Below are 13739 nucleotides of genomic sequence, written 5' to 3'. Positions count from 1 at the left end.
CCCCGGGGGCGGGAGCAGCCGTGCGGCTTCGGCCGCTTCCCTGCAGGATCTGCTCCCGAGCCCGCTCGTGGCTCAGCCCACAAACGTGGCTCATGAATGGAGCTCCATGTGCCACCCCCACGGGCACATGCGGTTGGCAGCGACCCCCCAAGAGCTGCGTGGGTGCTGGAGCCCTGAGCACATTCCCCATTCCCATGGTCTACATGGGTCTTTCATCTCTCCTTACAGCAGAATCCCTGGAGATGTTTAGCCAGTTTTTAAAAGGTTTGAAGCCAGAAGGGCCTCTGTCGGGCAGGTGAGCCCAGATAAATGAGGGGGAGCTCCCCACAGGGGAGGGATAGATGGGCTCTGCATCCCACCCTGCCTGCCCAGCAGCAGCAGGCAGCCTCCACCAGGCATAGGGAGGCACGGCTGGAAGAAGCTGCTGGTTTCATGCAGGAGCCAGAAAAGCTTTTCTGCAAAAAGCTTTAGAGTGCCTGGTGTTAGATGACCCAGAGGGGTGTGAGCTGACCTGGAGGAAGGTGCACATGTGCACCCAGGATCTACCCCTGAGCCACGGGCTCTGTGCCTGGATTCCCGAGGCTGATCCCTGGCAGTGGTGTCATGCTCTGTGCAGGGCACTGCCATGAGGCACTCTGCCCTTGGCAGGTGTGCGGGGGACAAATGCTCCCCCCATCCATCCCTGATCCCCCCTCCTCCCTCCCTTTCTTAACTGGGGATCTGCACAGCCACCCTCTCATCTCTGCTCCAGTCTCCTCAGAGCTGAGCAGACCCCGCCATGGGGCCCAGCGGGCTCTGCAAGCCCCATCAGGGCCCATGGGGCAGCTCATCCCCAGCTCTCCTCTCTTTATCATCCTTCATGTACCACTTTTAGCTCCCTTACCACCTCCCTCTTGCTCCAGGCGCTCCCAGATCCCATCCCCCCATCCCAGGTTGGATTCTGCCCCGACACCCCCAGAGACTGGAGTGGGGAGGGAAATGCCACCCTGCCCTGTGTCCTCCACACCAGCCCTTCTCAGCACCTTCCCCTGTTTTGGGAGCAGCGATCCCACTGGGGGTTTACAGACAGTTGGGGCTGGCTATTTAAGTTTATGCCCTTGATTTTTTGGGTGGGGGGGTTTTCCACCCCCATAAACCTTTCCATTGTGTAAAAAAAAATATAGGAAAAGGAGATATTAAAAACCAACAAACAGGGAAAGGAGAAAGGAGCAAGTCAGTGGTTTAGAGAAAGCAACAGCACCTTTGGAGACTATTAAATTAACATCAAACAGGATTAATCAGCGGATCCACAAAGCTCAAAGCTGGGGGAGGGAGGGGAGAAAAAGAAAACCAAAATGAACAAAAACGGGGAGGGGAGGAATAAATCCCCTGGTAAATGGGGAGATAAAAAGGCTGAGAATTAATAACACAGAGAGTGAAGGTGGAGAGGGCTGCAGACCTGGCAAGGAGCGCACGTCCTCGTTTCGTCCATCAGCAGGAGTTATGGGCATAGCAGCGGGCAGGCTTGCACTGGCATTCAGAGAGTTAAAAGCATTGGCACTGAGAGGTGAGCGCTCTTCCCACTGCTCGTCATATTTACCCATTAGGGCTTTCCTAATTATTGCCTCCAACCCCATGTTGGTACTGGAATTCTCTTGGACCGACTGGCTCCTACAACTGATTAGCCCTGGGAGATACGGGAGAGGGAGGAGAGAGGGGACGGGAGATGGGGGGGAGCCAAATGAGAAGAAAGATGGGGGGGACGGGGAAAGGGGGAGAAAGGAGACAAGGGAGAAGGGAAGAAACAAACAGTCAGCACATTCTCGCAAAGCAACAAACTTTGTCATCTTGTTCTTTAAAGCGCTGTGATGCACCCGTCCTCCTCCTCCTCCCGCTCCATCCCGCCCCAGGGCTCGGCGGGGGCTGGCGGTGGGACGGATGGGGCTCACTCTGGGGTCTGGGTTTTGGGAGGGTTCCCCAGGGCCAGGGATAAGGGTTTGTCGCAGAGCCCCAGGGAGCATCTCCAAGGAGCAGGGGCTGCGCTCCCAACCCGGCCAGGGTCGGCATGGGGGCAGGAGGAGAGTCATTGGATGTGGGGTCATTGGGGTCCATATGCACACGTAGCAATGGTCAGTGCGCCAGGAATTTGGAGGCCGGGGCGGTTTCCCATTAAGGAAGTCAGGGAAGGAAGGAGGAGTACCCCACAAAAACACCTGATGAGAAAGAAGTGCCTGGATTTGGCTCTGGGGTGAGAGGATGCAAGCAGCCGCCAGAGCTGCCTGCGTGGGTCAGGCTACACGGGGAGAGGGGAGTGTCCTGTTGTCCCTCCTCGTGCTCTCTGCAATCCCCCTGCCCACTGCCCCAGCCCCCCTTCCCCCCAGGCCGGGTTCCCACGGGGACCAGGGCCCCCTGGGCTGAGTGGGACAGGATGCAGAGGCGAAGTGTCCGCGTGGTTGTGAGTCTCAAGCCATGCAGTTATGGAGCAGCACCGCACAGGGACCAGAGGCTCAGCCACGCCACCGTCATTCCCGGGGTGGCAGTTACAGGGAACAAGCAAGGGCAAAATACAGACACAAAACTGCCAGGCCCCCCCGCTGACCCCATCCTGGGGTGTTTGTTCTGGGATCGCTGCCCCTCTGCTTGGAAAGGGACAGATCCCAGGTTCCTGTAAACCTGCTTTGAACACTGGTCTTGCTGTACACAGGCAGGGTCTTTCCTGATCCCCTCTAGCCGAAACTGACCCTCAAATCTCGGGTCCTACCTGGCTGCACCTGCTCACCCCAGCAGCTGATGCCAGCTCACTCCTCCCAAACTCATTTCCACTGGTGAGCAGTCCTACACCACTGGCCCTCCCTCCGCACCAAACCCCTGCCCACAGCACCTCCTGCCCTTGGCTGTGGGAAAACTGCTGTTCTCCTACTTAAAACTGACAACCTGAAGGCAGTCCTGCTGCAGGAGAGCATTAATCCTTAATTAATTAAGTACCAATTAGTATTCCTCAGTGGGGATTTGCTCCATTCATTTGCGAGCCCAGCCGGACATGTCGCAGGTGGCAACAGTGTGACAGCTTCCCACTGTCATTCCCCCTCGGGCTGGTTGTGGGCCTGAGCACTCTTCCAGCTCCCAAGGAAACACCTCCTCCTGCCCCAGCACCCCTCATCTCCCCTCCAGTCCTCAGCATCACCACTCTGCCCAGAGTGCTGCTCTTGCCCCAGTTTGCTTTTGCAGCTGGCTCCTGCATTCTGCCCAGCCCGTGGTGACACAGACCCCACTGCCCACCCTCATGTTCCCCTTTGCCACTGCCCTCCCACCCACCCACAGGTGACCATAAGGTCCCATCAAGAGCAGGGTGCTCTCTCCAGGTGTGAAGTCCACCTTGCTAAGATGGTTTAACCCTCTGATGGCATCAGATGGCCAACCCTTGCTTGACCTTTAACCTCTCCTCAAACTCTGCCAGGCTTTCCAAGGAATTACACTGCCCTGTCTCCAACCCAGCAGCAGAGAGTTACGGTGTGTCCTGAGGCCTCTGCCTCCCAGCACCTGTTACACTTGGTCTTAAGGGAAAACAAAAATAGGAGATGCTTAAATCTACCGAGCCTCCTGCTCGCCATAGCTGTAAGCCCTGTGGGGAACGAGGTACAGGTATGTGGGGAGTTACCTGCTCCAGTAATCGCTGGCATGTTGAAAATCTCTGTCCCAGGCTGCCCCACATCTGGAGAAAAACAAAGAAGCTCTTCAGTATGGAGAGAGCACATGCAGGTTAGTGGCAGGGGGGGGCGGCCACACAAGATTCCCATCTCTCTGTCATGGCACTCCCAACAGCAGCCCAGCTCCCCCAGGCACAGGCGTGGGTCTGTGGGTGCTGGCTGGGACCAGGGATAACTCCCAGTGCCTCTGGGAGATCCACAGCGGGCACCCTCACCAGGTGGGAAAGGGCAAAATAACAGAGCCCAGAAAGCCAGGGCAATGTCTTTGTGCTCAGTGCTGGCCTCCCTCCCTTCCTCCCTCCTGCCCTTGGGATTACAAGCTCCATGAAGCCAAATCCTCTCTCATGCCTATGGGATTTTCAAAGGCTCAATGCCCCCTATGCATGGAGCAGGTCTGGGCAGTGGAGAGGGTGAGGAGGAGGAGAAAAAATGTTAAATCAATATTTTCCCTCTTAGCTGAGCTGTTTGACTTGGATATTACTTTCCTTAGAATAACAGAAATTCTCATCAAATAAGAGGTGTATCCAATTTCTATATATTTTTTCTTGATAAGGGAAAGTGTGGAAGGTCAGGGGGTTCAGCTACATGTCCCCAAAGGGGCATAACAATACTGTTGGCTCATGGTAACATCATCCAGGAGACGAGACAGCTCGGTCCCTCTTATCCGATGCAGCTGTTGTAAGATGGATTCAAATTGAATTAGTATTGACTGTATAATGCTGGGCTAAATTAAATTATGATCCTATCTACTCTATTAGCGGTTAATGAATGAACGGGCTGAATTTCTAATCTGAGCCAGCCTGGTTAGTTTTACAGAGCTGCACCAATATTGATGTAGGGCTTTAAAGTAAGGTTGGGGAGAGATGCATCTCAAGGAGGAAGGATTCAGCTTGGCTGGCCAGTCATTAAAATATCAATTGCTCTTAAGTCTCCTCCATGCTCAGCTCATTATTTCCTTCCTACTTAGGTTATCTGGTGTGGGTGGGATTGACAGCCTCAGAGCATGGAGACTGGGGTGGGAAGTCTCCCACTGCCTCCCCAGATGCACACAGTCACTGCTGGCACCAGTGCAGAGCATTCTAGGAAACATTTGGACCTTGTATTTCATGGAATCCCAGACTATTCTGAGTTGGAAGGGACCCACGAGGACCATCGAGTCGGACTTCGGTGCAGACAGAGCTGGCTGGGAGCTCCCAGCCCTTTAACACAGCAGCACCCATTCCCAAATCTCCTTTGCTTCACGTGTCCTTGAGGCTTTTCCTCCCCTGGTGCCTTGCATTCGCCTCCCCACAGGTTCTTACTGTATTCTGTCTCGTTTTTGTTGGTCGTGCTGAGCTTCTTGATGATCTCCTGTTTCTTGGACTTCACCATGGCAGAGTTGCTCTCAGTCAGCTTGCTGAAGAAAGCTGGACGCTGAGTGTTGTTTCCTGGGGACTTGGACCCCATCCTGCAGAGCAGAAGACCATTGGAAACCTCTGAAACTCCACTATACCTAAAGAGCCTCTTCCCTCAGTGCTCAGGATCAGGCTGGGAGCTCCTGGGATACTCAGCACCTCCAACCTGTCTCCCTATCCCAATGATAAACATACCCCACGGTATTGAAAAGCTGCTACAAGTACAGCACCCTGGGAGGGGACACTGCTTGGGGCAGCAAGGAAAGCAGCCCAGGCCAGGGCTGGACGGGACATCCCCATCCCCAGGTAGCCCCAGCGCCCGCTCCAGGGCCCTACCTCTGGTCCATGGGCTCTCCCTCGCGGAACAGGACGGGGTACGGGGCGCCCTTGGCATGTTCCGCTTCTCCCACGCCGTCTGGTGGAGACACCGGCTCGATACACGCGTGCGGCCCCCCCGCCCCCGCCTCGCGACATCCCCATCCCCAGGTAGCCCCAGCGCCCGCTCCAGGGCCCTACCTCTGGTCCATGGGCTCTCCCTCGCGGAACAGGACGGGGTACGGGGCGCCCTTGGCATGTTCCGCTTCTCCCACGCCGTCTGGTGGAGACACCGGCTCGATACAGCTGTCCGGCCCCCCGGCCGCCGCCTTGCCCTGCTCCGGGGACCTGGGCAGCAATGGGGACAGGCCGTCGTTTCACTGCGACAGCCCCTGGCCCTGTGCAGCAGCTCGGGGTTGGGAGGGGAGAAGGACTCCTGGTGCTTTGAGAGTGTGGTTTGGGCAGGCAGAGCTGGGCTGAGCTGAGCCCTGGGCCTGATCCCCTGACAGTGGGGACAGCTGAGACACCCCAAACAGAGCAGCCCAGGAGGGACCTGCTGGTGGCAGGGACACATGGATCCCTGTGAAGAGCTGTGACATTAACCTTTTGGGGACACGGCATTTGATTCTCAGTATTTGTGAACACAGCGGAGGCAGAACCCGCCACCTCCCATCCTCCTTGTCAGGGCCACACAGGAGCTGGCTGGTTGCAGGAGGGGGCCTGGAGCTGGGGCAGCTTAGAGAGGATCAATACTGGCCCCTGATGCCTGCCCGTGGCCAGAGCCTGGAAGACAGCCAGGCTCGAGTCTGCGAGGAATTCCTCACGGCGAGTTCTGGGAATTTACATCTCTGTTCTTTCTGTGGTTTCTCTTTTTTTCCCCAGTTTTTTTCATCACTGGGTGGTCAGGGCTGGGCTCTTTTCCTTCATGTTATAAAGCCAACTCCAGGATCAGGCAGAGCTGGGACGAATAATCCCATTTACTGACAAGGCACAACTCATTCCTGGATACATCTGGGTGGGTGTTTGGGTGGAAAGACAGACCCATTTTTAAATTCCATACAACAGTAATCAGACCTGCCTTGTAGCAGCACGGGGATTTGAAAGTGACTTTAAAACAAATACAGGTGGTGCCTGAAATGAACAATTCTAGTTGTCAGGGCACGTGTGTCTAGTAAACTTCTTATTCACTGAGAAAGATGTAGATAAAATTAACTTTGAACCAATGGAAAACATGTTGCTTCAGGTTTTTTGGAATCATCTCTGGTCAGGGACTGAGAACAGTGACAGGACAAGAGGCAACATGCACACAAACAAAACATGTGAAATTCCATCCCAACACAAGAAGACCATTTTTCCTGTCAGAGTGCTGAAATGCTCGGACAGACTGGCCAGAAAGGTGTTGTCTCCATCAGTGGAGATATTCTGAACCCAACTGGCCATGCTCCAGGACAACCTGCTCAAGAGGACAGTGCTGGGCTGGATGATCTTGAGAGATCCCTTCCCACCTAAACTATCCTGTGACGCCGGCCGGATTGGGAAGAGAATTATGCATGGACTCTAAGAGGGTCTAAAGAGCATCTCTAGGACAACAGCGATGGCAAGAGGCACCACCCCAGGGGAAAGATGCCCAGATCAGAAAGGAGTTGGGCTGTGTAAGCAGGGAATACACCCAGCACCAAGCTGAGGAGAGCAATGCCTGCCCTGTGCACCACCTCAGCGCGGTGCCAAGTAGCCAAGGGCACCCGCCTGACTTCCCCTGAGCCACCTGGGCCCATCTGAGCTCAGACTGGCACAAGCCCATCTGTGCCAGCTTGGGTTGGCCTCTGAGCTCACCTTTTGCCCCCTTCGTTCTGCGGGGAGATGCGCGAGGCCGCCGTGTGCTCCTGCTGCTGCAGGTAGGCCTCGCTGGGGGTGCGGCGCAGGTCCAGCACCGGGCACGCCGCCCCGGGGAACGAATACACCGGGGCCTGGATGTGGGAGTTGAGCTGCTGCGGGTGATGGCGTGTGTAGTCCTGCGTGATGACCTCCTGGGGAAGAAACCTGAGTCAGAAATGGAGCTGGTTTTCACCTTTGTCCTGCTGGGCCCAACTAAGAGGGTAAGCAGGAGGGAAACAGGCTGGTTTGACCCTGCAGCTGGAACTTCTGCCTCCTGTCTGCAACAGCTCTCGTGACGGGCTTCTTGGGGACACAAAACCCGGGATGAACACCCCTGATGCCCCCTGCTCTTCAGCCCCCAACTATAGGAATTGACGTCTCCAGCATCACTCCCAGCCCATCCCCACCAGACATGTTTCACTGAGCTCTTCCCTCCTCCCTGGAGCCCCAGCAGGAGGGTGAGGGGGGTGAACGAGGTTGGTTAGTTACACTGATGTGCTGGGCCAGCGTGACCACCCGCTGGTTCATGCCCTTGATGCTCTGGCTGGACTGCAGGGGCTGGCACTGGGGGCCGTCGGGCTGCCGCAGGTGCTGCAGGTGGGCGGCTTCGGGAGCCGAGGCCTTCAGCGAGCCTGGGGGGCACCAAGAAGAGAGCAGTAATGAGATGACATCTGTGTCCCCTTCCTTGAATGCCATCCCAACACTGGAGCATGGTCAGCTCGGGCTCTCCTGCGCCAGCTCCTGTTCTCACCTTGCTGCTTCTGCCTCAGGTCATGCTCCCCATGCCCCTTCTCTGTGTCCTGCAGCAGCTTGGCCCCTTTCTCATGGGACAGGCTGGGCGAGCTCACGGGACTCACTGCTTCCATCCGCTCGGGGCTGTAGCCTCCATGATAGCCTGAGGAAATGGAAGGGAGTTAAAACCAGGGGCTCACTTGGCTTTTCCCTAGCACTGCTGCACCATCACTTGTGGGACAGTCACATGTTCAGCGAAGTGGGGGGAAAAAGAGAGCTTGGCCCCTTTCTCATGGGACAGGCTGGGCGAGCTCACGGGACTCACTGCTTCCATCCGCTCGGGGCTGTAGCCTCCATGATGGCCTGAGGAAATGGAAGGGAGTTAAAACCAGGGGCTCACTTGGCTTTTCCCTAGCACTGCTGCACCATCGCTTGTGGGACAGTCACATGTCCAGCGAAGTGGGGGGAAAAAGAGGTGAAGGAAGACCCGGCAGGTCACACTGCAGGGCCACCTCCGACGTCCAGCTGTGGTGGTGGCTGCTGTGAAGAGGTGATGTCTTATTCCTGCAGAGCTGGACACTCAGCAGCTCTCAGTGCCAGCATGAGAGCCAGGGACCAAGTGCAATCTCTGCAGGTTCACAACTTGTTCCCCTATTTTCTCCACCCACTGAAACCCCCACTATGCCTGGACAGCGATGCCCAGAGAAAGTGGAGGTGGCTGCACAAGAGGTCTCCAAGTGCATTACAAAGCAAAGCCCAAAGCCCAGCATGGCCAGGACCAGGGACTTGAAAACTGGATGTGAGGCCCTGAAGAGCCCAGATGCCACTCCAGACTCACAAACCGCAGGGGCAAAATTTGACTGTTCTCGGCATTTTAATGCCTTTCATAGACTCATAGAACCATTTAGGCCAGAAAGACCTCTAAGCTCATTGAGTCCAACCACGAACCTACCACTGGCAAGTCCACCAAGTCCCATCCTTGGGTTATGGGAAGGGGAGTGGGGCAGAAACTTGCAGTGCTGATGGCCAAGGCAGATGCTTCAACTTGAAGATGGGGTCCCACCAAATCCCCACAGGCTGCTTGTTGCTTCTGCATGCTGGTAGGAGCCTGGATGAATGCTCTGGGTGAAGGTTGGTCCCATCAAGACTGATCTAGACCTTGAAATCCATCCCCCTCCCTGCACTTTCCATTGGAATAACTAATCCCAGTGCTTTTGTGTCTTACACAAGATTCCAATTAGGTGGTTCTTGTGGTCTGCTCTGGAAACAGCTGCTGAGCACGGCTGGGCTGAGTGATCCCAGGACAGCCATGTCCATGGTGCCCACCTTGGGCAGCATCCAGCACTGGGACCCTGAGTGAGGTCACCCTGAGCACAGGGACCCCATCCAAGCTGAGACCCACAAAGTCCTCTGAGACCCTGCAGCTCACGAGCAGGGAGGTGTTTGTCTGATGGCCAGCAGCCTTGTCACGCTCACAGTCCCAGTTCTCCGCTTTGCTCATTTGATTTATTACCCACAACTGCTCCTTACAGACTGCCTGGGAACTTCTAAGGATGGGGAAATCGAAATTAGCAAACAGCTATTGTCTGTAAAAAGCAATACCAGGAACTGGACAACATTTGCAAAACAGGACTTAGCAATGGGAAAAACTAAAAGAGGGTGGGAGAAGGGAAGATCCTTAAAACACAAAAATAAAGTCTGGAATAAAACAACGACCAGGAAGCAGAGGGACAAGCACAGTTGGGGAGGTGATGGAGCCAATATCCAGAACGTGCAACTAAAAATAAAAAATAATGAAATAAAATGGGTGTCAGGCCACAGCTCTCTCACCTCTGCCCTCCAATTTGTGACCCTCACTACTGGAGTCATTACTCAGCGAGCCTCTTTCTCGCTGCCCCTTATCACAAGACATTTGGCGCACGATAATCCCATCTATGAAGTTGGCTGCTGTCGTGGTGGTCTTACCGAGAGCTCGGAGCTCCTGATCCTGCATGGAAAAGCGTTTACTTTGACTCTTTTCTCTACTGTGCTGCTCGGAGCCTGAGGCTGCGTGCTGCTGGTCCAGAGGGTGGTGGTGCTGCTGGCTTTTCCCCTGTCCTCTGCCATAGTGATGAGAAGACGCAGGTCCGGAGGCGGGCAAAGGTCTCGACTCCATGGCTTTGATGGGGGAAGGCGACTGTTCGAGGTTGGCCCCACTGGGCAGCTTTGAGGTGTAGACGTTGTTGTCAGTCTGGGCTCGTTCTGTCTTGGCTTCCCGCACCCTCGAGGCCTCTTTCTGCAGGATGGCCGGGTCCAGCGGGGCCGCGTAGCCATCGGCCGCGCTGAGGGAGGAGCGCAGGGTGGAGGCCGAGGGGAAGGCGGCAGAGCGGATCGGTGACGTGGTAGTGGTGGAGGAGGATCTGGAAGGAAATGAAGACAAGGCCAAGATGAGAGAAGCACATGGAGAAATGCTGTTAACCAGAGCCTGAGCGTTCAGCCTTGCCCTGGCCGAGCTCCTTCCAGGCCTCCTGAGTGCAGGGTTGGCCCATGCAGGGCCAGGGAGGAGGGCTTGGATAGAGCCTCCACCACAGTAACTGGCCACAGGATATTGGGCCTGAATGCATTGACTGGAGAACATAAAACCCATGGACAGGTCCCAGAGACCTTGGTAATTCCACCACCAGGCAATCTTCAGCAAGAGGAGCAGTACCTGTACTTGGGCACAGGTGCAATTCTACGTTATTTCCTGGTAGCAGGAAAAGCCACCACGAAAAGCAAAGAATTGAGGCACCAAAATGTGCCTCTCCCCATCACAACTTCCCTTGAAATCCAAATCCTGTTCCCACTGAGAATGAAGGGAAAACAACTCTCACTCCTTCCTCTCAGAGGTGCTCATTAATTAAGTTACGGTGCAGGCATCCAGGCAGGCACTGGAAACCATGGTGGGGGGAACATACCGTAGGACAGAAGGGGTGGGGGTCTCCGAGGAGATGATCTTCATGCTCGTGTTGTGGAGCACGCTGGGGCGCTGCTGGATGGTCTCATGGGTGCGGGGTGAGACGGGAGAGTGCTGGTGGCTGTGGGAGTGGGAGGACGAACGGCTGCTGGACTGCTCTGTACCTGGGGAGAGCACAAGGAAAGGCTTCTTTAGCTCTCTGCCCAACAGCCCTAATCTTACCTCCACCCAGCACTGGCCCCAAAGTGCAGTGCTGGACTCCTCCCCAGCCTACCTGGTCTCCAGATGGGCGCGTGCTCCACCGTGGTGGAGGCTAGGATGGATTTTTCACGCTCCCTCTCTCGTTCCCTCTCCCGCTCCCGTTCCCGTTCGGACACCGATGATCCTGACTGTTTGGTCATGTGCGTGGGCCCTCCTGAAACCCAGTGAGAAAGGCAGTGAGAGGGCTGCAGACACAGCAATTCCCCCTGGGAATGCTGCCTGCTCTTCACATTGCTGTGTCTGCAGAGCAGATAAGGAATGGCTCCATCCAAGGTCACCTGGAGCAGGACAGACGAGGGCAACCAGCGCGACAAAACCCAGACAAATCATGGAATAGCTGTCCTGGCGCCGTCTCCAAGTTATGACCTTCCACAGCGCTGTTTGCTTTGGGGAAGAAGGGGGAAAAAGCAAGGAAGCCCTCAACAAGCAGGAAGAGAGGGAGTCAGTGAACTGGTCCCTGAGTGAGAATTAATTTGGAGTCTCCCCGTCTGCCCTGGCATGCTGAGCCCATGGCCTTGGATTGGTTACGAGCATCCCGCTCAACCATTTTCCCATTGGAAAAGCAACCTGCAGCATTACCTGGGGACAAAGGGGAGCTGCTGTGCCGGCTGCCGAAGGTCTGGGGGGGTCCAGGGATGTAGGTGATGCGGTCCATGGTGGTGGCAGAGGTGCCAGGGGTAGGGGGCACGAGGACGGGCAGGTGTGGCACTTGGGACAGGTCGATGATGCCTGGAGAGAGAGAAGCGAGAGGGCTGTCAGGACAACACCGAGCTGCTGCAGCTTGGCCATGCTGGAGCTGGCAGTGCCAGCCTGACCCAGCCTCCTCCTCCCATACTGCTCCCAAACCCCTGGACAGTGCTGTGCTGGGAGGACCTGCTGCATAGTTGAGGGCGAGGGAGGGCTCCCGGGGTGACAGCCCGCGCAGCATGTCCGCCCGCTGCGCCATGGCCGTGGCTGCGGCGTTGTGGTGCATCTGCTGCGACGTGATGTAGTCGTTGATGATGGTCTGGCGGTTCTCCATGGCCGCCGTGTCCGGGTAGCCCCGGATGAGGTACGGGGGGTACAGGTGTGGGTACGTGGGGCTTGGAGCCAGATGCCTTGGCAGGTAGTAAGCAGCAGCTGGGAGAGAAAAGGATGCAGATGTGAAGCCTCAGAGGCCTCAGGCTTTTGGAGCATAACAAGGAAAATAACAGACTGTGCCCCCAGCCGAGGTACCTGCTTCCAGTTGGATTCCCCTCGGGATGGCAGCGGGGTCAAAAGGCAGTGGGATGTGTCCTCGGTACAGATCCACCCCGCTGACGCCGCGGAGCAGGTGCTCGTACGGGGAGATGGGGTGGTGGTGGTCAGGCACGGGGGCGTGCGGAGACTTGGAGTTGGTGAGCTCTCTCGATGTGGGGGTGATCTTTCTGTCCTGGGACACTGGCTTCCCAGCAGTGATGCTCCCTGCAGAGAGCAGAAGGAAATGAGTCAGAGACTGAGCACTGCGGCCAAGCCATGTCCCCGAGGGATGCCTGCAGCCAAGCATGTCCCACAGGGACAATTCTAGCTACCCTGAACTTGAGGGACCTTTCCCTCCTCCCTGCACTGCCATGACCTGTTACACCACCAAGGTCGAGATGGGCCAAATCCCAATTGCCCCTTGGGAGAGAGGCCTTTCCCAAATCGTCCCTCCACCCCAGCACATCCATGCTGGGCAATCTGTGCATGCACCCTGGCCTGCACAAGCAGCTGGTGGTGCAGCCTTGCTGCCACACTCTTCAGCACAAGGAGGTCACTGCCCGTGTTAGTGAGAAGTGTGAACATCTCCCACCCAGCCTCCCAAGCACTGCTTTCCTGTCCGCCTATGGAAAAAAGAGTGCTATGGGCCACTGCTGGGACAGGGAAGACACTTTTGAAACACCAATGGCTTCACCAGCCACGGCCCAAGTCTCCCTTTGGTTACCCTTGTGCAGGTGAAGCGCCCTCACTTCAACAGTGTGAGCACCCCCAGGAAGGGCGCTGAGCCCCAGCTGTCCCTGGCAGCCACCCCAGCGCCGTGAGTCAGCCGTGGGCGTGGGGTGCTGGGAAGAACGGGTTCAACAGGCACCTGCTGGGAACTGCTCGGGCAGGTGGGGTCAGCAGCCGCCTCCCGCGCACCTCACCTGCTCGGTTGTCAGAAATCTTACCATCAAATAAAAGGTTTGCCAAGTACCTTCGTGCTGCCGTGGTGTGGACTCCCGTGTGGAGACCGGAGACCCTCTGTGCAAGTGGCTGCTGAAGGCCGTGCTGTGCCCTGCCTGGTGGTCCTCATAGCCGAGGGCACTTTGGTGGGGCTTGCCCGGCTCGGGTACAATCACAGGAGCCCCTCTGGCAATGGAGCCACCCGAGTTTGTCACAGGGCTTGGCCTGTTTTTCAGGCTCTCTTCGTAAGCTCTTTCCAGATTCCTCGGGTCTTGGATGACATCCAGAGAATGCACAGAGTGAAAAGTCCTGCTGGGACTGCCGATGATGGACCGCACATCGTGCTTTTTGGTACTCGAGGAGGAAGAGCCGCTGTACAAA

At 56.4% G+C, this 13739-nt stretch overlaps 1 protein-coding gene across 1 annotated transcript in view; it reads right to left on the bottom strand.

Annotated features, from left to right (window-relative positions):
- Positions 1 to 1252: 1252 nt before the first annotated feature.
- NCOR2 (nuclear receptor corepressor 2) overlaps positions 1253 to 13739 on the bottom strand; it is a 154623-nt gene continuing 142136 nt past the window's right edge. The window contains exons 33-46 of the mRNA XM_017734702.1: positions 13390 to 13583; positions 12414 to 12641; positions 12072 to 12317; positions 11778 to 11927; positions 11212 to 11352; positions 10939 to 11101; positions 9968 to 10401; positions 8022 to 8165; positions 7760 to 7902; positions 7229 to 7422; positions 5597 to 5743; positions 4988 to 5133; positions 3638 to 3691; positions 1253 to 1666 (exon numbers count right to left, since the gene is read on the bottom strand). Of these exons, the coding sequence (XP_017590191.1) occupies positions 1296 to 1666; positions 3638 to 3691; positions 4988 to 5133; positions 5597 to 5743; positions 7229 to 7422; positions 7760 to 7902; positions 8022 to 8165; positions 9968 to 10401; positions 10939 to 11101; positions 11212 to 11352; positions 11778 to 11927; positions 12072 to 12317; positions 12414 to 12641; positions 13390 to 13583 (2755 nt within the window). The 3' untranslated portion in view covers positions 1253 to 1295. The remainder of the gene's footprint in view (positions 1667 to 3637; positions 3692 to 4987; positions 5134 to 5596; positions 5744 to 7228; positions 7423 to 7759; positions 7903 to 8021; positions 8166 to 9967; positions 10402 to 10938; positions 11102 to 11211; positions 11353 to 11777; positions 11928 to 12071; positions 12318 to 12413; positions 12642 to 13389; positions 13584 to 13739) is intronic.

This window comes from Corvus brachyrhynchos, unplaced genomic scaffold (assembly GCF_000691975.1).
Source record: "Corvus brachyrhynchos isolate BGI_N302 unplaced genomic scaffold, ASM69197v1 scaffold114, whole genome shotgun sequence".
Taxonomy (NCBI): domain Eukaryota; kingdom Metazoa; phylum Chordata; class Aves; order Passeriformes; family Corvidae; genus Corvus; species Corvus brachyrhynchos.
Note: the sequence above shows the minus strand (reverse complement) of the source record. Positions and strands in the feature narration are given on the sequence as shown.